General features: G+C 36.4%; 1 protein-coding gene across 2 annotated transcripts in view; it reads right to left on the bottom strand.

The window, feature by feature from the left end:
• Positions 1-27,386, bottom strand: part of LOC6042263 (phosphatidylinositol transfer protein alpha isoform) — a 53,278-nt gene that overhangs the window by 6,483 nt on the left and 19,409 nt on the right. The window contains exons 2-5 of one of the 2 annotated variants that reach the window (XM_038265887.1): positions 22,338-22,368; positions 5,424-5,535; positions 5,192-5,343; positions 339-416 (exon numbers count right to left, since the gene is read on the bottom strand). In XM_038265887.1, coding sequence (XP_038121815.1) covers positions 339-416; positions 5,192-5,343; positions 5,424-5,535; positions 22,338-22,368 — 373 coding nt within the window. Of the gene's footprint in view, positions 1-338; positions 417-970; positions 1,052-5,191; positions 5,344-5,423; positions 5,536-22,337; positions 22,369-27,386 lie in introns of both variants that reach the window. The other variant, XM_038265886.1, reaches the window with a different exon arrangement.

Genomic DNA, 27,386 nt, shown 5'->3' with positions numbered 1-27,386 from the left:
TTTAAAATTAACCAAATTGGTGATGTAAAGTTGAAATCAATGCGTTCCCTCTCACATGATTCTGTTTTGTACAGATTTTCGAAGAGTTTTGCAACCAATTTGGTCAGAGTTTTACTAGAAGAAATGTTTTTTTTTTTTTCGAGCTATATTCAAAGCGCATTTGGTTAAACTAGTCCTTAAACTAACAAAGCTCTACGTGAGGTGAGATTAGTGAAGAAAGTAAGTTAGTTGGTTTAGTGAAGTTAAGCCTATGCTATGCTGCTACATGCTACAGAAGATGAAGAGGGTAGTAGAAGAAGACAAAAAACGGAAGTTAAGTTAAGCCACTTCACACTCACATTGTTCTGATCACCCACATCGGCGACGTGCAGTGATTCGATACAAATGATGAAGTTTTCCTTCATGTAGCCGGGATTCTTGGGTGAGGTTTGTTGGATGGTTGTTGGTTTTTTGTTAGTACGCACACAAACACCGAAGAAGAAGAAGATGAAGCGGGAGCAGGGTTGGGAAGGTCGGAATTCCGTTGTGCGTCACCGGGATTTTTGATACCATTTTGTTTGCATGATTAATGAGATTTATGAGATACACACAGCATATTTGGGACACATTCCGGCATGAAGGATTGCCCCCCAAATGTGGATTAATTTTCGCATTAGTAGTTGAACCAGCAGCCATCAGCGGGGGCAGCAGCAGCACCATCACCATTACGCACACGAGTTTTAATTTAAGAGTGTGTTATGTGTTTGTTTGTGTGTATTCATAATTGTTTTTTTTTTGTTTGTTATTGTTTTAAGTAAGGTCGTTAAAGTACAAAACACAGGATACAACGAAGGGATTTTTTTGGTTTGGTTAGGTTTCGTTTCGAAAAACAATGGTTTACAACATTTCGGCATGAAACGAGAGAGAGAGAGAGAGAAAGAGGCAAAACGGAAACAAACGATTAGATTTTTCTTGGCCGGAAATCACTTACATTTTCAAGGTCGTCCTCCCCCACGTCCACGTGCAGCGTCTCCACCATCACGATAAACTTCTCCTTCATCCATTTGGGGTTCTGTGTGTTTGTTGTGTACATACGCGTATAAAGAAGTCTTTTTTAGTAAGGTTTTTTCCACAGATTTGCAGATATTTGACTCCCTGGACCGGCTTATTATTTTTGGCTTATTGATTCTTTCTTCATCCCCCACCTACTCTTGAGAGCTCACTGGATTACAGGAGAGACGAACTTCTTCGTTTAAAATCGCAGTCAAAACAAGTCAGCTGTGATGGCGTTTACTTTAGGGAAAGACTTTTTGCTATCTTCCGGTCTCGACGTTTGGTAAAACTCATTAGTGAATTTAAGGGCGGAAAATCTGGCGAAATCGTACAAAGTAAGCGGGGTGGAGTAAAGGCTAAAGTAGATACTTGAATTCATTCATTTCTGCAGTCAAGATGACTTCAAAGATGAAAATGGTGCTTGTGAATGCTTGCTCATTTAATAATTTAAACCTTTTAAACCTTAGCATTGCCACTCAGATGGCACCTCGACAAGTATCATAATTCAATTGAATGTCATCCGGTATCTTGTGCTGAATTCTCTAATTTGATTGACTTTTATTATTTCTGGTCATGTATTTTTCACAGTTTGATTTGATTTCCATTCCTTCTACATTAAAACATGCAGGAACTAATATCAAAAAACAAATTAAACATTCTTTCCAAAAAAGTACTTTAAACAACAAACAAGTATTGAAAAAATTACTTTTTGATACAACTGCTGAAAATCTAAACTATTCAACAATCAAATGAAAAATCTGTGGTTCTTCAAAATGGATTCAATTAGAGCCGATTTTTTGACCTACCAAACATATAAGAACTTCTTATAACTGTAATAATTGGTCCAAATATAAATTGTGATCAATTTAGGTATTTTCCAATATTTTTGCAAGATTGGAATTCAGGGTGCTAACACCTCAACTCTCAAGCTGAAAATTCGTATGGGATTATAATTCAAGCACCCAAATTTCATAAAAAGAAAAAAAGAAATCTAAGTTTTTATTTTATTTTTGAAACATTAATTTAAACTTTAGAAATTTAAAATTTTCGTCCAAAAATATTTCAAACTTTTGTCAACTCTGAGCTAGAGCGTCCAATTTTCAGGGAAACGGGAAATTTTCAACAAATTTCCCAGGAAATCCCGGGAATTCCCAGGAAATTTTAAATTTATTGAAAATCGTACTGAGATAGGTTCAGATTAGTAAGGAGCATCAAAATTGTATAAACAGTGACTTTAATGGTTAAAATAAGTGTAAAGATCAACTAATAACTTCATTGCATGTAAAAATTCAAAAGCTTAAAGAAAATGTTTATTTTTTCTAATTTTATAAGCTTAAGGGGTTACATACATGTAGAAAATCTCAATATTTCATAATTCCGAAGATTTATTAAATCCTTTACAAAGATGAATTTCAATCACTCCTGAAAGTTTCAATGATTTAAGTGAGTAGAAGACGATTTAAGTTTAAACTTTTGCCATGCGCAAAGCGGACTGTCAAACTTTGTGAGCGTTTTACTCTGAATACCGAGTTGATTTACGGGTGCCACGATATCTCGAGATGGGATAGACCAAATTGGCTGAAACTTGGGGTGAAGACTCTCAAGACATATTCCGTGTGCATGACGAAGCCCGATTTTGAAATTTGTTTTTTTTAATACAAAAATCAAAAGCTGACGAATTTTTATATGAAAAACACAAAAATATTTTTATCTTTTTTTTTAAAAAAACTTTTTTTTAAATCGGCCTTCGTCATGCACGGGACCGGTTTTATGAGTCTTCACCAAAATTTTGAGCCGATTTGGTCAAAGCAGTGTTGAGATATCGTGGCACCCGTTTTTTGAAACTTCAAATAGCTATATCTCGGCAAATATACAACCAAATGTGTTCAAATTTATTCGATTGATAGATGAAAATGTAAATTTTAATGCCCTGATAACAGATTAAGCGTGTGCTCAAACCAACCTCTGAAATTTTTGCCGATTTACATGTATGTAACCCCTTAAACCGTGCAATAAATCAAAAAGTGTTTTTTTAGAAGTATTTTTTCATCAAATTGTTTGGACAGTAAGTAAAATGAATCAATACTCCACAATAATATTTTTTTCGGTAAAACTTGCCTTTTTGACCAGTTTGAGAGAGTATGATTTGACTTGACACATTAAGTTGAAAAAAAAAAAATCAAGCCGAAATTAAGTTTATCATAACACATAAATCACAAGTAATACTAGTTTCAGTTCTTGAACAAATTGGTTCAGTTTTTTAGTTTTTCCTTAAAAATCTAACTTCTTCGTGTTTGTTTTACTCCCAAGTTTTTAAAATATGATCGATTTCGGTTGAATATTTTTTTCATAGCACAAAAACGTGATTTAAATTACACGATATTACATCATTCCACTGTCAACTTCCTTTATATTTTACCTTCTAACAACCATTGTCGCACCAGAGCTCGTTAATTCTTTTACATCAAATTGTAAATTTCTTGAACACAAGGAATTGAACGAATTGAAGTAATTCTTCGCATTCGCATGGAGATGGTGATCTTAGCGGGTTGCAGACTGGATTTCGTCATGTAAATGTGCTGATTGCTTAGCCCAGGATGAATGAATTGAAGTTATTCTTCTTGCAAAAACCTATTTGAAATATTTAATGATACCAATTCAGTTTTCATCTTATATGATCATGGTAAACAAAATCGTAATCAATCTATTTTTTTCAAATATTATTTATTCTTTATCAAATTATTATTTAAAAAGTTTACCGGAATTTTAATCGTTTATTTCCATCAAGTATGGTCTATTTCCAGTTGCTTCAGAAATTAATATTTTAAGAATTAAATCTTGATAATAAATTGAGTTTCTTCATTACGTATTTTTTCTAGAGCATTTTTAAATATTTGGTTCAAAAAAATTAAAAAAATGTTTTAAAAATAAAAAAAAGTTTTAAAATTGAATTTACGAGTTGGTTATAACATTTGAACGAAATTGTTTTCCAAAGTATCTAAATATTGACGAAAATTTTATCTTTTGCAAAAAAAAAAGTTTTTGAGGTGCTGTGCATTGGAATTTCACAATAATTCAAAATATTTTTAATCCATCCCAAACATGCTAAATATGATAATCAATGCAGTAAAATGCATTTTAGATTGTCTTAACTTTTATTTTCATTAAAATTTTGATGTTTTTTTGAAAAAAATATTTTTTTTGCCCGCTGATTTTTCGGACAAATTTTGAAGGGGGGGGGAACAAACTTGACCATAATGCTTTAAATTGTAAAAATGCTAAGAGGCATAGACTGGGACACAAGAAAAGTTATTGCATAATTATTTTTACTTCAAATAAAGGAAATGTTAGTCAACACCGCCAAAGTAGGGCCATGAAATAAACCATTAAAAATAAGGCAAAGACACAAAAAACAAGTCCAACTCCAAAATATTCTTTGAAAAATTTAGGAGTCCTAATTTTAAAAGCTTTTCCTTTAAGCTTTTGTTTTTCTCACGTTGTTAAAACAAGCGCATGGCCGTCTTACCCCCACCTCCTCTACAACCTGATTTAAATCAGACAAAAAGTCCCATTATTTGACACGCACATCAGACTTTGTTTTAGCTCATAGCCCAAGTCACCAACATTTGAGGGCGAACTTTTTTTTTTCTTGAGCCAGTTACCTGACCGTGATTGAAACCACTTTTTAAACAAAAATCTGACACGTAACTGTATGAAAAACAAACTGTGCCATCCTTGACATCCATTAGACGACTTTTTGTTCCCTTCTTATACACACATATCTTTCATTTATACAAAAAAAGCTCATACGTAATCCTTTGCCAAGCTTATCCCGCTCACGGATAAAAACGCCTACGACCCGGGCCGCTCATCGTCGACGTCAGTCGACGCAACCGGGCAAGGTTAACCGACACATAACCGACAGGACATTACTTCCAGATCATTTGCACTCCACTCCGCTCGACTTTCAACCATTTTCAATTACACTTTTTCCCCACCATATCTATGATGCCATCATCATCCCCTACTACACACTCTGTACGATTTCGACCCTGCCAGATTTTCAACTCTTTTCGTTTTTTGGTGGTTGGTTATTACGAAAAGTTTTGCACTTATCAACCTCTGACCCCAATCCCCCACCAACCCCCCTCATACATACGGTTATGACTGTCCGGCAGTAGGGGTACGCGTTCCAGGCCTCTTCGTGCACTTCGAGCGAGCCCTTCGGTGCGAGCAGTCGGATGAACGCCGGTACCTTTGACGCCAGGTGGTAGATTTTGTAGGTGTACTGACCGGATGAGTATTTGCCTCCTGAGGGGAAAAAGCAGAAAGAAAGACGTAAATGGAAACCATTGAAATGGGCGTTGATAACGGTACGGAGATAAACTTACCCAAAAGTGGGTAGTTGGTGAAGGGTTCATTTTTTAACACCTCTATCCCCTCGCCGCCGCCGGTTTCGTTTTTCGACACCTCCGCCACCGAGTAGAGCTGGCCAACTTGATACTGGAAATGGATAATAAAAAAGGGTGGGAGAAATTTACTTATAGTACAAATTAAGTTATAATCGATGATTTACATTAAAAAATGTTTTTCTTAAATATCTTGTTAAGTTATTTTGTGTCATCGCTTTTCATCATATTGGATGAATGTCACCTGTTTGGGCCTAATTCTCGGTTGCTCTTACTCTCTAAAACCGACATATACCCTGTATCTTAGGGTGGTCCAAATCTGGGCTTGCTCGGGGCTACAACCTGAAATCAAAGATTGACTTCAAGGAAAATCAAATTGTTCGCTCTACCGCATTGCCTTGGCGTTCTCGATTGCGAGATTCCCACTCGAAACTTGGTGTCCGAAGGTTTGATTGTTGAAGCAAATGCAAACCTATTTTTACACCTTAGCTTCCATCCACCCCGGGATTCAAACTGACGACCTTTGGATTGTTAGTCCAACTGCCTACCAGCGACACCACCGAGACAGATCCTAGGGAGATGACTCCTACCTAATGACCTAACCTTACGAAAAAAAAAACCACCGGGACGTTCTTGGATCGAACCCTGGCTGACTGGGTAAGAGGCAACCACGCTCGCCCCTACACCATCGGTCCACACTAGGCTAAATTTAAAATTTAAGAACATTCTGACCAAAAAAACCCTCCCTCTAATCCAGGAGTGCCCAACCTTTTGGCCCTGCGGGCCAAATCTGATTTTTTTGAAGCAGTGGCGCCCGCACGGATTTAATGTTTGATAAAACTGGAAAAAGTAAATAATTTTTTTAAATTATTTTCACAAGGTTCTATTAAAATAAACAAATAAATAAACTAGTATTGCAAATATGATAAATATATCTTATAAAGAAAAAAAGAAAATTTCAATTAATGAAATTTGTTTTAATTTTGTTTTGTTTAAAATTGTATAGTAATTGTTTTTTGTCGATTCCAAATAAATATCCTGATATCATTTAGTCAAAAAGTTCAAATTTCATTGGTCGTGGCATGCTTTTTTAAAGTTTAATTTCATCAACACAACAATTAAAATAAATCAACGAGGCAGGATAAAATTTATTGAAACGAAATTTGGAATCAAATCTTCATTAAAAAAAAACACATTTTGAAATGTTATGCACCTTTACTCAAATATTATTAAAATATTTCAAATTATTTTAAATTATTTTATTGTTTTCTTGCACAATTTTTCAGTTTAATCATTGATTCTGCAACTTTCTATAAAGAAAGCATAAGAATTAAATTCAAACATAGAGAATTTTTGAATATGAAACAAAAAAACCATTTAAAAAAATATACAAGAGAAAATCCAAATAATACTTCAGCTTAGCAACATTTTATAGCAAAAGCAGATAAAAAGGTTACTTCTAATTTAATTTTTGCAATTCCGTCGTGAAAATACTTCCTTTTCCTGTCATTCTTGAACGACGAAACAGCCTACTTTTCTGTACCAAAAATAACAGAATCGAATAGTAACACTTTTCAAAATAAATGCTGAAAAGTTCTACTTTTCAGCACTGAAATGGGTGCTGAAAAGTTGAACTTTTCAGCACTTGTTTCGAAAAGTATCACTTTTCAACATTTTTTTTGATTTGAACGATTTATTGACAAAACACATGAAAATTTGACTAAAAATTTCACTCAATGGGTGTTCTTCGGAATTGCAAAAAATGTTGTATGGAACTCGTTGCAAAACTTGATTTTTTCAGCACTCGTCGTATTTATCCAACTCGGTGAACCTCGTTGGATAAATGTACGACTCGTGCTGAAAAAATCCCCTTTTTGCAACTTGTTGCATAAACTACTATTTTGTTATGGTTTTAAAATATTGATCTGATTTTTTTCAACACGAAAAAACAGGACTGCACGTCCCCACAGGCACCGCACTACTGATCAGATCATCAATACCTGCGCTTTGCGAAAAAAAAAACTCTGAATTGAGAACTAAATTTGATGATTTACTTTTAAGCTTCTGCAAACTTTTTTTTTTCATTTTGTCATCAAAATTTTAATGTTTTCTTGAAACAAAGATGGCTGACAAACGTCTGACCGGAAATGATACCAATTACATCTTTAAAGGCACTTTAACTCGAAAACGGAGTATGTTTCCAAAAAAATAGAATACTTTTCATATTAAAACAATTGTTTCTTAAAAAAAAAATATAGCTCGGCGGCAACATTTCTTTTTGGTCCCCTAAAACGTATAAAAAAAAAGTTCGAAAATCTAAAAATACGCATTTAGAGAATTTAACGTTAAGTTCTAATTAGGTAATTTAAAAAAAATTGTATGATTTATTCAGGGTTTAACTTTTTGCCTTCCTCACTTTGCTGAGAAAAAGATATAAAATCACTCGAAAAATGAACTTCTTAAGTTGAACTCCTAAACCCATCATAACCTATACCTTTAAACTCAGAATCATGTTCAGAGGAAATGATGTGTGAGGTATGGTGACAACAACTTGTCACTCGATTATCTTCAGACTTCCTGAACAGATTCTGGCCGTTTTGGGCTTGTTCGGTTCGTTTTGAGTTCCCATAAGTTTCTATTCAAAGTCAGCGAGTTCAGTTAAGTACTTCAATAGTTATGCTAAAAACCATTTTGAATAAGTTTCGGAAGATTTAAAAAGAGTGGTTTTTGTAAGAAACACGGTCTCATTATACGTTTTTAGAAAGGTATTGAAAATCTGACGGCCCTATCAAGCGTTATGTGGTAATTACGCACTTTTTTGAAGCCGGATCTCAGATATTTTGATGAAAATGATATCCTGACCATTCATGCGACCCATTGCACAGTGGTCTGGGAAGTGAATTTAGCAGGAAAAAAATATTTCTGCTTCGGGGAAGCAATTTAGAGCTTTGGTATCGAAGAAACTATTGTTCAGTATGAAATTCTACGTCTTTTGGCCATGTTGATCCCAGGGTGGTCCTGAATTTTCTCATTTTTTTTCAAAAAACTATCTCCGAACCCTGATGAGATACACAGAAAAAAATATTCCTGTAAATTTACATTATTTATCATGTACCAAAAGGTATCATGATAAATGATGTATATTTACATTAGGTTCATTGGAAATTTACATTAGATTCATTGGAAATTTACATTAGTTTTGAAAATTTACATTAGTTTTGGAATTTACATTTCTTTTGGAATTTACATTAGTTCAAATCAACTAATTCTGATTGGCCAATGGGAATGAGAAGCTCGACTTGGAATGCAGTAGGAAAAGGGTGTGGCCTATGTTCTATTTTAAAATGATTGAAGCGGGCAGCAAAAGGAAATTCGGATTTTAAAAAGTTGTTTCACAGGTAGGGGACGCTTTCTCGTCGACGGCCAAGTGGAATAACGCTGGACTGGAATTGAACGGACGACGGGTAGGATGTTCGGTGTTACTGCTGCTACCCGCTGCCGACTGAGCCATCTTCGCATTTTATAAACGAGCGGCTAAAGCATCAACTTGTTCAGGTCGAGGCTCAGGCAGTGGGCAAGCGAAATATGAGAGCGATAGAAAGAGAACCAAATATAACTATTTTTAGTTCGGGTAGTTTTGAAGTCAACGTTTGGCAGAAATACATTGGATATATGATTTACATTAAATAGGAATTTACAGGAAGCCGAACACGGGTAGAAATTCATCAGATTTGAGTTTCCATGCTCAACGTTTCCATAAGATTCATGATTTACATTAGATTTAGATTTACATTGGAGTAATTTCCATGACTTTTTACTCTTTACATCATATTTCAACATTACATTGAGTGAGTTTACATAAGAAACAGTAATTACGTGCTGTGTAAATTTACATATTTTTTTCTGTGTAGGGGTATACTTTGTAGTGCTAACCATTCTGAGCAACTTTGCTGAAGACATCAAATTTCTATCTCTTAATCTGTTCATTCCACAGCATTTTATATGAAAAGTGTTAGGGTTACCCTTCATAAAAGTGTTTTGGAAGTAAGCTATGATCGCGACCGGTTGGTTTGACTTTTCGTTCCGCGTTTTTTCGTCTTCTGAGGATTTCCATCAATGTCTTATCGGCTAGTTTTGAATGAACTTGTGAGTGTAAGTGAAAAGGTGGAAATGGTAAAGATATCCGGATATCGATTCCTTTTGTGGTTTAAACAAAACCAGGAACTGTTGCTGATCTGTTGCATGTCCGAGAAGACCTCGCTTAGTTGATTTCCTGGCGATTGGGGCACAATCTGGCTGTGTCTTTTGAAGATATGCAGATTCTTGGTGAGATCTTTCCATCACTATTTGATAGATAATTATTTTCTCTTATATTATTATAAAATAAAATAAATAACCCTCCTACCCATTTCCCCCTCTCCGGTTCCTTGATCCCAATTTGTCCAATTCCACTTCCACCCTAAAAATATAATATCTGCCAAATTTACCCTAACACACCACACCTAACTGATTCGGAGCGTTTGATACGGTATGTCCACGCATCCTTCCTCCCCTGTTGATTCTGTGAAATGTGATCCGTTCACAGAATCCTCTCTGCGGTAAACACAACGCAGTAGGGCTGGTCGCTTTGATTTTTGTATTACATTTTCGAGTATTCTCGGATGTACTGCAATTATTAATATTGACAAGAAAAGTGCTTGGGGTGTAATCTAATCACAAGACTTTCCAGCATGCTTTCATTGGACTGGCTGCGTTTGTGTTAGATTAGATTAGGGTTACCCTTCATAAAAGTGTTTTTATGGAGTAACTTTCTTGTTTTATTTTGGTGTCTTGGGAGCACATTTAGCGAATTAAAAAACGTATCCTTTGACAAAAGAACAAAGCCGCTAGCTCTTTTGAGTAAAAAGTTTGAGCGATTTTACGGGTTTTTAAAGCTTTTTTCAAATGTTTGTATCTTTTTTTGGTGGAAATAGTATATGATAGGAGTTTGATCATTTTTTCACATATATATTCTTCTACAATATATCACTTCAACTGGGCGTTTACGTCACTTTTGTTTATACAGGTAGTCAAGTCAGTCAGTTTTTTAATTCTCTTAATGTGCTCCGAAGACACCAAAATTGCCAAAAATAAAACAAGAAAGTTACTCCATAAACACACTTTTATGAAGGGTAACCCAAGCACTTTTCATATAAAATGCTGTAGAATGAACAGATTAAGAGATAGTAATTTGATGTCTTGAGCAAAGTTGCTCAGAATGGTTAGCACTACAATACTGCTGAAGAAAGTATACCCCTATCTCATCAGAATTCGGAGATAGTTTTTGAAAAAATGAGAAAATTCAGGACCACCCTAGCATCAGCATGGCCAAAAGACGTAGAATTTCATTCTGAACAATAGGTTTCTTCGTTACCAAAGCTCTAAATTGCTTCCCCAAAGCAGAAATATTTTTTTCCTGCTAAATTCACTTCTCAGATCACTGTGCATTGATGTTCAAAGACATTAAAAGACATATTAAAAAGACTTTCCAACGAGTTCAAATGATTGAAATTCTAACCACCCTATCGATTATTAGAAAAGGGGCGATCTTTTATTACATAACGCAAAAAAATGGATTTTTAGACCTTCCCAAGATCGCTCCCATGGATATATAGATAATATATCAAATTATATTTAGAGAACATTTTGTTGGTTGAAAATTTTTACTTGACAAAATGTTCCCTAAGTCATGCTTTTTTATGAATGGTTGGTTCAACCAATACCTACGAATTTGGATTTAAGGGCAAACTAATGATGCAAAATGACTTCTTTGATCATAGTGAAGTCCCCCACAAAGTTTTAGTCAAACACAAAAATACAAAAAATAAAGTGTCATGAAATCAGCCAATTCAATTCTATTCTAAGATAAAAAAAGTACTTTTAAAATTTGAAGGGAAGTCCTGATCAATATCAAATATAGCAGATCGTTCGTGGTCTGGACTATGAACTAAGGAAGGAATTCAGCAAATCAGCTTTTCAAACGATGTCTTCGTAAAAGCATCGTAACTAGAAGCATCAGACAATCATTATGATTCTGAACGAATGATGTATCATCTACTTGTCAACTTTTTATCAAAATTTCAAAACTTATTCAACGTTAAGTGGAATGGATTAAAAGGATGCCCGTAGATTTTTTGTTTTGGGAACCTAGCCTCAGCTGTGTCAACACGCTCCCAGGATCCCATGATCCTAAAACGAAAATTTAATGATTAAAAATTCGTTTATCTCCATCCCGGGCGCGCACTCTCGAAGGAAGGATCAGGTAGGCACCGGCGATGATTGAACCGCAAATTTTCGCGACCGGCGAGCGATTTAGGAGGATTAGGGGGAGCCAAATTATTTATGCACAACTCACCGAACGGACGTGGTTCGGAGGGAAAACTTTTGCCGAAAGGTTGGTAGAACCACCAAGTTTATACCGGCGGTCGTCGCCGCTGCCTGGCCCGCAGTGCTCCCAAAGTACTTTCGATAATGATTGTTTCCGGCGTGAGGGGGAGGAGTTTCTCCCGAATGTATGCAACGACGGATGGTGATGAATTTTTGATGAGGTGTTTTGTTAGTGTTAAGGAAATTTATCCGCTAACTGCTGAGTGCTGGGAATTTGCATGACGAATTTCGCAGATGTTTGAAGGTAAACAATACCGCAGGTGTAGAGTTTAATGTTCATTTATAACATAAACAGAACAAAACACAACTCACAACCCAGATTTCAAGTTCAAATTGGAAAAAGTAGGCCCAGCTGGGCTGTTATCAACCTTTATCAACAATGACATCGACAGAGGGTGTGACGTTACGAGTGTATCAGTTCATGAGTAGACTTTGATTTGACGTGTCACCACAGGCCATCCAGCTGCAACTCTTGGTGCTTGTTTGGCATGAGTCAGGAGCATGTCAAAGATTGCAACGAGATAACGACAGTCACCATTCACAGTTTGATAACAAATAATAACAAATTGATTAACAAAGGAGATGACACCCGGAAACATTTGCGGTTCTTGTCAAAGACAACCAATCATCAGCAAATGACAAATTTTGGCCAGATAATCAAGCCATGGCTTGTTTTTTCCCCCTCATCTCTCGGCTTATCGATTACCTCTATATTAGTACTAGCAGGGGTTCAATTATGACATAATCAACGCTAGCGGTACAGAAAGTCTATAGTATGAAGCATCTGACGGGGGAGATTTCTCTCTCCGTCGTTGATGGTGCCGAAGCTGGTTGTCTTTGCTGACATCGGCATATTTTGTCTAAACAGGTGCTGCCTCGAAGACATGTTCTGTTTAATAAAACGTCATCAGGTAAAGGGTTCTCAGAAAATTTTCTACGAAACTTTAAATCCAGATAATACAAACTGAACGATGTTGAACACATGTCGTAATCGTGGGCTATCTTATTACTGTAAAAAAACCATGATACCGGTTCATGCTACGCACACAAACATGACAAAGCACACAAAACGTGAATGAAAATTGAATCGTTGAAGGATGGTGGGTGGTTTTCATTCCAGGAATTTCAGCAAATTGATAAAAGATTGAGCGTTCATTCTCGAAAAATGAATAACGGTAATCTATGGAAAAGATATCGTTGAAGACGTGACAAGAACAATGCGGATTTAGTTAGACAATCTTTGGGTGGTTTTGATTTGAAAGGTAGAAGATTTAAATTTCAATTGATTACGCCAACCTTGCTGTTTCAAAAATCTCGTTCGTGTTTTAGGCAAGAAAAATACATGTCAAAAAGCTAAATAAATCGATGCCTCTGTGCTCTCTTATGCTAACTAAGAAAACCAGCAAGTTTAGAACAAGAGAGCACAGAGGCATCGAAATGTTAAAAATTCACAAAAAAAAAGCCTAATTCACAAAAAAAAAATCTTCAACAGATTGATTTCCTTGAAAAAATTCGGGGGCGATTTTCTTTTGCGTGATTAGCCTCCTCTTTCTTTCGCGGGTGAAGAAAGTTTGCAAGCGAAAATATTTTTTTTTTGCGATTATTTCATCCCTGTTCAAGGTTTATTTAGAAAATTTGAAAATTATTTTTACTCGAAGGATCAGACAGGGGAAATATACCCTATCTAATCAAACACCTATCTTCGTCATATGGAGAGTTTGATGCTCGATTAAAGCTCCAAAAATACTATTTAGGCTATAAACTTACCAGCAACAGCACCGCCTCAAGTAAGCACGCAAATTTATGCCATCTACTGGCCAAAAAGCTTAAATTTATTGTACTTTTGATCATAATTTCTATTTTGCGAGACCATTTCTCATCATTCTTTTGGCACACACATCCACACGCAAGGTGAGAGCTTAAGTGCTTAACGAAAGTCGCCATCAATATCTTTTCTCTTGCGCTAACGTTTTCAAAGTGCTTAAAATATGAAATTGCTTCCAACTACCGGCAACATGTTCTTTCGATCATTAGTTAGTTACTCACTTGAAAAATAATCCAGAAACATGTAAATAATTAGCAAGCGCCATCAAAAACCAAACGCGCCAAGTCTTTTGACGTTTGAATTTTGACGACCCATTCCAATCGAAGGCTGAAGAAAACCGAGCGAGAAGCGAAGGCAAATAAAGAACAAAGGGTGGCCACCAACACCACCAGCAGCGCCTGTTGGAGTGAGCCAGTGATGGCAGGAAACTTTCTCTATAAATGCTACTTTTTGTGAGTGTTCGCTTAAAATTTCATCATAATTGGCAGCACTAAGCAGACCTTAAAGAGCGCTGGAAGAAAAAAAGAACTAAGCTGAAAATAGAAAAATGTGCGTGGTCCAATGCATTCTCTTCTGACTAGAATACATTTGGGAAATATATATATATATATTTAACTGCTTGTAAAAGGAATAGAAGAACTTTTAATAAAAGTAAAAATAAACAGACATGTTCACAAAAAGTTGCTCTACTCGTTGCTGCACCGTAAACCGGGGTGACTTTGATAGGAATTTATTTTTATAAAACATGTACTGGGGTAGGCCACACAAGGTCCATGCACCATTTTTGAAATAAAAAAAGTTTTTTCAATAGAATTATAAAAACAGTCAAAAATTCTTAATTTGAATTTCGGGGTGACTTTAATAATCACAGTTTTTATTGTTAAACACAGTTCGTGAGAATAACTCACGTCAAATGTATCATCACTATGGTTGCTTGTATAGTTGTCAAGTAATACATCAATGTTTATTTTTAATTAACTAAGTTTATATGCTTTTCAAAAATGTACATTTACATTTTAGGTAAAATTGTTGAAAAGTCAGAATTTTGCATGACATTTGTTAAAACTGGATTTGTTCATAAAATTATCGATTAATATTGCATTTTAAACTGAATTCGAAGCAAATTCAAAAGTTTTCACATTTTATATGAAATTTGTTCAACTGAAAATGCCTGTAAATCTGGAGATTTTTTTTTGAATTATGCTTCAAAAACACGTGATATTTATTATTTATAAAACTTATTTAACCTACTATTTGTGTAAAATTGTGAAAGGAATCCGAAAATGCATTCCATTTTCTGATTCAAAATCATGTTCGTTGAGAAAATCATGACACTTTGATAAGATTTAAATAATGCAATTCAACAACATTTTCTTACACAGAAAAAAATCCGATGGTAAAATCGCATCAAAAAGCATGCACATCACCTTTGTGAAAAAAAACGCTTAAAATTACATCCATGAATGTACACCCAGAAATGTGTAATATTACACAAAGCCCATTTTTGGGACCAGGGATAGATATCGAATTGGTTTCTACCTAGAAATGTCATGTCAAACATAAACAAACAAAATATTTATTCTCAACCTGATTTATTGCGTATATTTTTCTCTTAAACACTTGAACTTTGCTATTTAAAATAGGTGTCTTTACGTGTTGATGAAATTCTTCGCAAGGAGGTCGTTTGCACTATTTCTAATTTTCTTTTCCTGCCAGCTCGGACACTTTGTGTCGTTCCGAATCGTTTGATCGGCTTACAGAGTGAAGTTCGTGTGTTGGCGATGCGCTGTCTTTCCCGGCGACCAGCTCGGACATCCGTTTGTAAGGGTTTCTTGTTGAGCTGTAGAATTGATGCTGGTACAATCTTGCCCAAACGACCGCAATCACACCGGAATCCAACTGAGGGCAATTTGCCGTAATGCGTTCCGTAACCGATGATGTACTGCAGCACGACCGGGTCGACGCACTCAATGCTGGCCGCCCAACTCGCGAAGGATTTCCCGTTTCCCATTCCAGATTTTGATGGATGAATCGAGTTCCGTGCTGATCCTGGGGAAAAAATAAAACAAAACGATGTGGATGAAAAACATGAACACTTCGCAGATCACGCAGCAAAAGTTTCAGGTCACGTTGATTCTGGGTGCCCTCTAGCAGCAGAGACCGTCCCGAGGGTCAATTTAACTTACATTCGCAGTCGCGGCTGCATGCTGCATCACTGAATCTTACAATCCTACGTTATGCCGGCCAGCGTCACGCTGTAAATCATCATCTGCAGCAACAGGTTTCTCTTGGTCACGTCGCCCACCTCACCGAGGTAGAACGAGTTGCACGAGATGGCTTCGAAGAAGGTCTGGCACTTTTCGACGGCAACCGCTCGCCGCCGGCCAGGATGATCATCGTGCCCTGCTTGGTTTGGTTCTTGGAGCTTTGAATCTGGGGGTTTGGCCGTAACAAAAGAAGTAAGTTATAATCTGGGTTGCGCGAGGTCCCCGTTTAAACTTACTTGTGCTTCCTGGTACTGGCCTTCTTCGGAGATGATCTTTTCGGCGATGTCCTTCGACGTTCTTGGTCGACGCCGGTCATCTCGGGGCGTAAGTTGGCCGACATGATTCCACAGTTACCGAACACCGGCTCCGGCTGTAGGTTCTTGACGATGCCGTAGCACATGATGCCGAGCCCGAAGAAGCCAAACTTTATATTTGAGGCCTGAATGTTGTGCGACTGCAGCGCGTTCGACACGCTCGCATGTCGATTTCGAGCGTGGCAGAATGCGCCACCGGAGGTGTGAAAGGGCACCGGCGAGACGATGTCCAGATCCAGCGTCGACACGTTGCCGGAATCGTTTAGCTTGCGTTTGCGCTTCGGCGATGGCCTGCTCGCAATGTCCTCGATGGCCTTGGCCTTGGGCGTCGAAGCGACCTACAACAACATCCAGGATTAAAAATTTCTGCCTTAAAAAATGTAAACATAGAAAAAAACACAACAAAACAAAGCACATCAATGGTTCAATTTGATGACTGTGAGACACGTACTTTCTTCTTGGTGGCAGACTTTTTTTTTGCAATGTCCCGCGCGTCTGAATTCCTCAAGCAGGAATTCGTCCGAGTACTGGATGGCGTACGGGGGCAGGGAGAACCGTCCTCGTCGTTTGGCCGTTTCCAGCGCACTCTGGGTCGTCGTGTTGTTCACGCTCTCGTCCTCCTGGCCGTTCTCACTCTTGTCGTTTTCCGCAGCTTGTTGAACTCGAGGTCCGTTTCGGGACGGTTCACCCGTTAACAGATGCGCAGAGTTCTCCGGGTTGGCGATAAAGTCCTCTCTGCTGGACCGCCTCCTCGAAGCCGGTCGACTTGCACGACGACACCAGCTTCTCCTTGAACTCGTGGTGCGGTTTGATCTGGGTTTCTTCGATCTAGGCGCTGCGTGTAGCAAGCAGAACAAAATTGTAAATCTCGACTCTGTGGTACGAGGAAGAGCAAAGGGAAGTACTTACCTGATGTCGGTGTCAAAGAAAGTCCGGTGCGGTAGGAAGGTTCTTTTTTATGGCGAACATCCTTAACGGCAGCTCTTGGCCACAGATTGTTGATTTTTCGTCACTTTGCTCAGCACCTCTAAAATTTGGTACGCATTGTTTTGATTTGATTGCGGATGGTGAAAAAATTTGACAGCTTAACTTGAGGAAACACGCATATGCGATATTAATTGAAAATGCTGTTAATATTACACAATTTAGGCGTAATTGGTGTTAGACAAAAAGACGAAATGTGTTCTATGAAAAATATGTAATATTACATAAAATTTACTACACAAACCATTATTACACGCAGGCGTTTTACTACATTTTTTGCTGTGTAGCTGTAGTCAACTAACTTTTTAAACTTTTCAAAATTGTATGAAAAGTTCTTCTTGAGGTACTTTACTTCTCTCCCACGGTCAATTTGATTCCATACCAATCCGTACATATTTAATTTGTAATCTTCATTTTGCGGAAAAATATCAAACCTATCAAAGTCTCCCCGTTTTACGGTACTTGGTTTTAGTAAATTTCAAGGATTTTTCTCCCTAATTTATTTGACACATTCTCCGGCAATGTACACCTTGGGATGAATTTTTGAAAAGCGTGTATGAGCTATTTGGATATTTTTCCTCGATTCTAGACTACTTGAAGCTTCAAAAATCATGGTTTTCATTAATTGATCATTTGAATATCATTTTGTACAAGTTGGTTAAGTTTTGCATCAATTCGTGATAAAATCATCGATTTAAAACATTTTTCTAAAAACTCCTGGTTTTCAGCGAAATAGAATCAAAAATTATTCTTTTGATTGCATTTTGTAGGTTTTTAGATGTACTTAACGGAAATGTCATGGATTTGCAGTTTATCTTAAGTTAAGTATTTTTTCGAACTAGTGTAAGTTTACCATTTTATTGCGTTGCAACGTCACGAAAAAGGGACAGTTGTTTATGCCAACAGAAAACTAAACATTCAATCATTTTGATATTTTGGATGCTCTTTGTACTTGAAAAGAGCTTTCAAATGCAACCTAGAGCGACTAAATTGGTTGTCTAGATCCAAAGTTACAACAGGTTTAAGTTTGCGTTGCAACGTCACGAAATTTTAAATCATATTAGGCCGATGCAAATATTTAAAAAAGTTTTTGTCCCTCGGCCCTGGCCAAGCCATAGTCTTCACATTTAAATGAAAAAAGTGTTTTAAAATACATTTTACACTAGTTCAGTTGTTTTGCAATCTCTAGTTTTCAAAAAATCTAAGATCTGACAAAAATAATAATTGTATCGAAAAAAAAGATTTTGCATCGAAAATTTTCAAAAAAATTTAAGATTTTTTAATAAACCCAAACATGCTAAAAATGATTATAAACGCAGAACAATGTATTTTAATTTGATTTCAGCTGGTTGCACTTGAATTATCATTGAAATTTTGAAGTTTATTGTAAAAATATTGTTTTGCCCCCTGATTTTTCGGGCCAATTTTGAAGGGGGGGGTGACAAAAACTTTTAAAAATATTTGTACCAGCCTTAGTCACATGGCAAAAAAGGTGTATGCGTAGTTGGTTTTTGAAAATAAAAGGATACTAAATGTTATATATTTTTTATATAATGTTTCCGAGCATATTTACAGAAGAATTGTACATGGGTCATTCACAAATTCCGTTACTTAAGTTTGTATGCAACTCGAATAAAAGTAGGTATTTTATTTGTTGAACAAATCAAAATAGACCGATAGACCAGGGGTAAAAATTCTAAAACTTTCTTAAAAGTAATCACGTGGCAACTGAATGGCCCCTTTATGATAAACTGATTTACGTGAGGGTTCATTCTAATACAACGCAACGATTTTTTTATCCCACACCCTTACGTAGGCCAAATTACATTAAAATTCACTAAACAATAAAAATCACGTGATTCGATTGTTTTTTTTACAAACTTTTGTCACTTTATTGTTGGACGAACCCTTACCTAAATAAGTTGTATGCATCGTTTAGTTGTTCGCAATTAAATATGTTATGTTGCGCAGGCAAACAGTTTTAATATTTCCTCAAATTTTATTTAAAAAGCACAAAAGTCAACAAAATAAGTTACGTTGTTTGCAGATCACCCCTTAAGGGCCATCAACACACGATATGGGCACTTTATTCATAAATTTCAGCCCTCCTGAAAACTTGAAGCTCCCCCTCCCATTCTAAAACTTCCACGTGTTTTGTAAATTGCTCAAAACCATTAAAATATTAAGGGAGCGTTCTTGCATTACGTAACAAAACCCCCTCCACCCCCTGGGAATACATTTCCGATACATTTTTTTGTATAAATCTTGGACCCCCCCCCCCTTGATATTACCCCGTTACGTAATGCATGGACGTCCCATTACATGGACAGAGGAGAGGAGAGGGGGGGGGGGTCCTTCGTGATAATGGAATAATACAAATATTTATTTTTACTTTGAAACGCATTGTAAAACTGTGTAAATCGTACTGCTACTGTGAAAGCGATATAGGGGGAGGGGGGGAGGGGGTCTTACATGGGCGGGCCAGTCAATTCACATGTCCTTGTACTGTGTATTAATGTCTTATAATAAAATCTTAACCTAAAGTTGTTCAAACTAACATAAACTATGATTTATTTTGAAACTAAAATTTCGTGACGTTGCAACGCAACGAAAACCCCTGTTTTCAAAACCAAAGCGTTGCAACGTCACGAAATGTAAGTGGTCTTTAAAAATCGAGGTTTGATTTTTTCGTAAAACTAATGATTGCATTCGATTTGTTGGTCAATTTTACATTAAAAATGGAAGGAGAACTCAAAATTTGCCGTTTAACAGAGCAGAGTTAATGGCAAAACATAAATTGGGTCAGGATTGAGAAAAGTCACGCGTTGCAACGTCACGCTACATATTCCCCTCTCAAAAATAGAATATTTACCTAAAATAATGTTTCAACACTGCTTCTTATAGGAAATTTAATGCCCTTTCCGAATCTGTAATAACATATATACCTTTTTTATGTATTTTTTGAGTTACAGCCGAAATACTAAAAAAAGAAAAGTCAAAGCGTTGCAACGTCACGGCGGAATGTGTCATTTTTATTTTTTCATTTTTCTCACAATTACAACCAGTTTAATAGTTAGTGACTAAAACAAACATCATTTTTCACTTGAGCAATTCTCTACAAAATCGACCGATTTCGACCATTTTTAATTTTTGATTTGGCACAAACTTTGTGGGGGCCCTTCCATGCGACCAAAAAATCTATTTTGTGTCATTGGTTTACCCATACAAACCTTTATAGAACAACTCTCTTCGAAATCGGCCGATTTCGACCATTTTTATTTAGACTAAGCCCTTAGTCTTCGGCAAAGTTGTAGGTATTGTTGAGGAAACAAATAGGTACACGAAAAAAAAATGCAGATTTTTTAATCAACTTTTTTTACAAAAACTCAATTTCCCAAAATACATATTTTTTGATTTTCGAGATTTTTTGATATGTTTTAGGGGACAAAAATCCGCAACTTTTGAGCCATAGAGAAACATGGTCAAAAAAATCTGCCGCAGAGTTATAATTTTTTGAAAAAAAAAACTAATTTGACGTAATTTTTTAATGTAAAATTAAATTTGCAATCGAAAAGTACTTTACAGATTTTTTGATAAAAGGCTCTGTTCTGAAGATATAGCCACCGAAAGTTGAATTTTAGTGAAATATTTGCAGTTTTTCGATTTTTAAAAATAGTGACCATGAGTGACCATTTCTAAAAATCTTTTTTTTTGAAAAGTTCAGAAAATTTGCTATAAAATTGTCTAAGATACATTGAAGATTCGACCTCTGGTTGCTGAGAAGTTTTCTAAGTCTCACCCAAACAGCCCACCATTTTCTAATGTCGATATCTCAGCAACTAATGGTCCGATTTTCAATATTAAAACATGAAGCATTCGTGAAATTTTCCGATCTTTTCAAAAAAAAAATGAAAAAAATAAATAAATCATGACTAGCATTTCAAATTGGCGTAATATTCAATGTTTGGCTCTTTTAAAATGTTAGTCTTGATTCAAAAATTTTATTTTTCTACACGGAGAAAAAAGAGTTCCCAAAATCGTGAACAAGCATTCATAAAAATGGGAACCAAGAACAAAGTGTTCAAATCCCATGGTACGATTTTGAAAAACGTACCATGAAATTTGAACACTTTGTTCGTGGTTCCCATTTTCACGAACGCTTGTTCACGATTTTGGGAACTCATTTTTCTCCTTGTATTTGGTAGCATTTTTCAAGTAATGCAGTCGGTGATAACAAATGCAAGCAGGTAGTTGATGTTCAACAAGTTTGAGCCAACGTTGGAGTCTCTATAACCATGTTTTAAAAGAAAATGTTTAGGAAGGTCATCCCATTTTTCTGGTACTGCGAGGATAGGACAAAAAATCTGTTTTCAATCATCTTTTCTATGAAATGTTGGTGCAGATGTAGATTTTAAAATGTCAAATATCATCTAATCTAATCTCTAATCTAATCAGACCCTAGCGCAGCCAATCTTTCGAAGGGATCCTGGAGAGTGCCTTAGGTTAGATGACGCCTAGCACTCTTCTGGTCATTTATTAACATTTGTAGTGCGCCATTGCATCGGAATGCATTGAAACATCACAAGCGTTAAAGCGGCCAGGCCTACTGCGTAAAGCCGTATCGCAGAGATGACTCGTAATTGGGTTGAGTTTGAGCACTGAGTGTTCGAACAACAACACAATTCTGAATCGACAGGGGAGGAAGAAGCGTGCGCTCCGAGAGATGTAGGTTTTAAAATATCATATATCATATTATAAAATAAGCCATTATAAATTATATTCAATCTTGATTGATGCTGGGACACACACTTTAAACACCCCACCAATCGTAACTTAATCAATTGTTCTGTTCTGATCCATCCCACGAGCCAGAAGAACCATGAAGAACCCGTCAAACACGACCATTTCCGTTCCTATCCCAAGAGCGCGCCGCTCTCACTCGTTCAAACATCCGGACCCCCGGATCGCAAACAACCGGTCGTCCCTGCCGCCATCCATCCGGTGTGGACCCACCAAAAAACTACCCCCAACCGTGTGGTGCGTCGTTTGCAACAGGAATTGTGTCCCCAAGCTCGCTTACCTCCTCGACCGTCAGCGGCAACGTCACCCGACTGCAAGAAAGAAAGAAGAAGAAGAAGAAAATTGTGATGAAATGTACCATTTACGAAAGTTGGCTTTAGTTTAATAATTAATTACAGAGTATACGTGAATGGCGAACATTCGGGCGCACAAGATTGCTTTGCCTGCTGCAGGTTATGCTGTTTCGCGACCCCGCTCTAATGGCGGAAAACGGGGAAACAACGCGGAAGGAGAGATTTGGGGAGCTGATAAGGATACCGCAGTCAGGGCTGAATGGAATCGTTACTGGGAAAAAGCAAGCATTGTGAAGCCGATACGGGTGCATTGTAAGAGGAATTGAGATTGGGTTTAAGTTTCAACTCAAAATTAGTTTTAAGACGATTTAAATTTGATTGAACATGTCAAATGGTTTCAATTTCGAACTAACATTTCGTCGCTCTCGTGCTTGTCGCATGTCGATTTTGGGCCAAAATGAGTTAAGCACGCCGTTTTGTGCATTGTAAGCTTGTAAGCCTCACCTTTTGACCGAAAAAACTTCGTGCATTGTTGTCGCTCTTCATATGAAAGAAGTTTCAATCTTGTCGTGCTATCTTGACACAGCCTGAAAATTGATGTAAGTGCGACAATTGGCCCAAGACATTTCAGGTCAGAAGGCGTTTGACACAGGTACAAGCTCGACTACCGTAAACATTTTCAATTGTAACTCTGGCCTCCAGCAACCAAATTCAACCAAGCAAAACCTGTTTGTTCTTGTTTACATTGCGTGCTCTCGTTTCTGTTTATTCAAGGTCAAACATTAAAACGCGTTTTTCTCGGAACGTCAAAAAGCGACGTACAACAAGATAGCACGACGGCGTCGATATCTTCTTCTCGATGGTCATATTTGCTTAGTTGATAACATTACTAATGGACTCCCATTCCATGTGGTGTTTATACACCCAGAACTGGGCATCGGCATACGAGAGGATAAAGAGCACGATTCGGTAGTAAAATGGTACTGTGTGCGGACGGAGAGGATAAATCCCGAAATTACCGAGAGTACTTTACTCATGGTTCATTTTCCAAAAAAGTTCATCTATCAAAAAAAAGTTCCGGTACCGAGACTCGAACCCAAGACCTTCGGCATATTGAACCGTACCTTTGCCGTATGGGCCACCATGGTTCGGTGACTAAGTGGCGGTCGTTTGTCCATATAAGCCACTCATAGGATGAACTGTTCCAATGAACGAATGAACACGCGAGAGGACTATACTCTCGCAATATAGCACTTTTCTCACGTTTCTTTTCGTGAGGACTATCCCCTCGTTCTTTAACTTTGGGTGTACGTAATTTACCTCGCCATGGTGGGCTAGTTTTGTTTGGATGCGGGTGTTATCTTACCAGTGTTTGCACTTTTGTATATGCATGTGCATTATCAGTTACCAGCTTGGAATGCACTGCTAAACACATAATAAACGCAATGCAAATTCAAGATTGAATTTATGGCAAAAACAGCAAAAGTGAACCGAACATTTCAAATATCTCAACTTCCTTAAGGGGACCACTGTGATTATTTTGCATTCCGAAGAAAATCTTTAACTTTTCTTCAACATAAACCATAAAACGAGTAACCAAACAACGTCACAGGGTGGGTGACGTGTCGGGGACAGTGTTGCAGTTGCAGAGCAAAAAACGCCAAAGGATGTATGCGAGCGGGGAGGAAAACCATTTGCTTAAAAAGTTAGTTGACACGCCCCCTCCTTCATGCGAGCACAGCAATCCAACTAAAATATAGCATTAGAAACGGCAAAACCAAAAATCGATAGTTGAGTTGAGTGAAATCTGGTGCCCCAATAGTTGTGCCAAGTGTTAGCATTAAAGTTCTTGTTTCTAATTTAAAGAGAAATTTACCTTTTTAGAACATCAAAACCTTCAATCGGGTCATACCAATTAGAAAATTGGCCAGTTTTAGGTGCGGAGATGACTTCAGTACACAGAAAAAAAATCATGGTAATATTACATCTGGGAAGGGGTACATCTTTTATGTCAGAAAAAGGTGTAATTTTACCTCTGAAAATGTATAATTTTACCACTTTTATGGTGTAATGTCACTTTTTCAGTCTAAATTGAGGTAAAATTACATCATAAAAGAGGTAATATTCAATCTTCCAAAATTACAGCTTCCAAATTTACATTATTTTTTACTGTGTAGGTTACATGGAAAAATACGATAGTTTTGTTCGTGTTTACGTGGTTTATGGATGGTCCCTATATTATGCGAAAATAAGTATGCAATAATTTTTGGAGTGTACCAGACTTGTAGCATTTTTTATATACAGTCGACTTCTTGGTTGTCAATATCCAAGGGACCGCCGAGGAAGAGATCCTTCAAGCAAGAGAAAATATCACAGCAAAAAATAATGTAAATTTGGAAGCTGTAATTTTGGAAGGTTGAATATTTCCTCTTTTATGATGTTATTTTACCTCAATTTAGACTGAAAAAGTGACATTACACCAGAATAGTGGTAAAAATACACATTTTTAGTGGTAAAATTACACATTTTTTCTGACATAAAAGATGTACCCCTTCCCAGATGTAATATTACTATGATTTTTTTTCTGTGTATCGAGGAATAAAGACAATCGAAGTATGCAGTTTGAAGGGACTGAAGAATTCATCGGTACATGGAGAAATATTGATATCGAGAAGATCGACAGCCAGAGAGTCGACTGTAATTCAAACGGATATTATCGTTTTACAGTAGAAAAAATTAAAAAGGCTAATAAAACTTTAAACATGACTGTAAGGGAAAGTGGGGCAAGCGTACTGAACTGTAAAAAAAAATTAAATTATTGATTTTCCGTACAAACACGAACAACCCGTTGGGCAAGAGGAACAATGCACAGTGGGCGAAATGGAACCCAAAATCGGACTTAATTGAATGCGGCTGGTTCCCTGGTATGAATAATAGTGTTTCTTATGTAAAAAAAATCCGGGGAATCGATTGGTGATGGTTTCATCCACCGCACGAAACGGCAAAGAGTCCATTTTGCCCCAATTCTCCATTTTTTAACATTTTTCCTTGAAAATCGGTCTGTATTTAGAGCGGAGGCTTTATGCGGCCTTCCAAAATGCACTTAACTTATGTGAAAATGTCCCAGGAATCCAGTAAAAATAACCACTTGCACCGCAAAAATCATCTAGGGTCCATTTAACCCCAATTCCGCTATAAAAGTATTTTTGGCCGTTTTCAAATGTTAGGTCAGATTTTAAAAATCTGAAAATATTGTTATCGTAAAGATCAGACAATTTTACATAAGAATGACAATTTGCACTTGAAAGTTTGACACATTTATGTTGATATAGCAATTAAACTAAATAAAAAGATTGAAGAATCACTTTTGGGCCAATTTCCCCAAACGCAGAATAAACTGCCTTTCACATACATTTTATTTTTATCAACATAAATGTGTCAAACTATCAAGTGCAAATCGTCATTCTTATGTAAAATTGTCTGATCTTTACGATAAAAATACTTTCAGAATTTTAAAATCTGACCTAACATTTGAAAACGGCCACAAATGCTTTTATAGCGGAATTGGGGTTAAATGGACCCTAGATGATTTTTGCGGTGCAAGTGGTTATTTTTACTGGATTCCTGGGACATTTTCACATAAGTTAAGTGCATTTTGAAGGCCGCATAAAGCCTCCGCTCTAAATACAGACCGATTTTCAAGGAAAATGTTAAAAATGGAGAATTGGGGCAAAATGGACCCTTTGCCGTTTCGTGCGGTGGATGAAACCATCACCAATCGATTCCCCGGATTTTTTTACATAAGAAACACTATTATTCATACCAGGGAACCAGCCGCATTCAATTAAGTCCGATTTTGGGTTCCATTTCGCCCACTGTGCAATGCATGAAGCAACATGTTAATTTGCCAACAATTGAACTGTTATCACTTAGACACATCATATTAGAATGTATTTAAAACGCTTCACTCATTTTTAAATGAAATAAAAATATTTTACTTAAAATCTGATCGTTTTTACAGAAAAAAACATAGATTACAGTCCAGACTCGATTATCCGAAGTTTTGATTATCAGAAGTTCGATTATCCGAAGGTTTGTATGGGACTTCGAATAATCGAATCACGAACAAAACATTTTTTTTCGTTTTTGTTCTTGTTCTTGTTTTATACATGATATTCGAGTTCTGCGACCCCATTTAAGTCAAACTTGTATAGTTGATTGCCTATTAAATAATAAAATGCATTTTTTCAATATTTCGTAGCCGCCATATAAGTCACCATCTTGGATTTAAAATTTTAAAATCACTTTATGGTAGTTTTAGGGTCATACTTAAGCTCGATAATCAATAATTAGACATCGAAAAGAATATTTTTTTCGTGATTCGATTATCCGAAGTGAATATTTTCCGAGGCCTTCGGATAATCGAGCCTGGACTGTACTTAGAATTTTCATAATATCACTATATTCTGCATGGACAATTTTTCTTAAAATTATTTATCAGTTTTTAGGTACTTTTCTGTTTTTATTTCCCAATAAAATATTTTGTTGCAGCAATTCGTATTTTTTCCACACTTAAATCAAATAGGAATAAAAATAATTTAAAGGACTGCTGTAGAATTAAGCGAGTTAATACCCTTGTTCAATTACTTATATAGGGTTAGTGAATTTTGATAATTTCGCGGACGGTGTGAAATTTTTGAAATTTAAAATAATTTCTCAAATCATTTTTTACTTCAAATATAACATAAGTATTTCAAACATAATGACTATTAAAGTAAATGTTATAAGTTTTCAATTGAATTGCTTAATATGTACCATTTGAAGAATTGCTCAGATTTTTCAGTGTTTTTAGGATCTAACAAAATGTAGTAATATTTCTTTTCGCTTTAGTAAAAATTTTACTAAATAAGATAGTTGAAATGTAAAATTTCAAAAGAAATTAGAAGAAATAAGCTTTGTTTTATCCTAAATTAAAGGACGAGTATTTTTTATCTCTGAAATCACATTTTAAAAACATTTCAAATATTTTTCTAAGT

This window comes from Culex quinquefasciatus, chromosome 3 (genome assembly GCF_015732765.1).
Source record: "Culex quinquefasciatus strain JHB chromosome 3, VPISU_Cqui_1.0_pri_paternal, whole genome shotgun sequence".
Lineage (NCBI taxonomy): Eukaryota > Metazoa > Arthropoda > Insecta > Diptera > Culicidae > Culex > Culex quinquefasciatus.
This window is presented reverse-complemented; position numbering and strand designations above follow the sequence as displayed.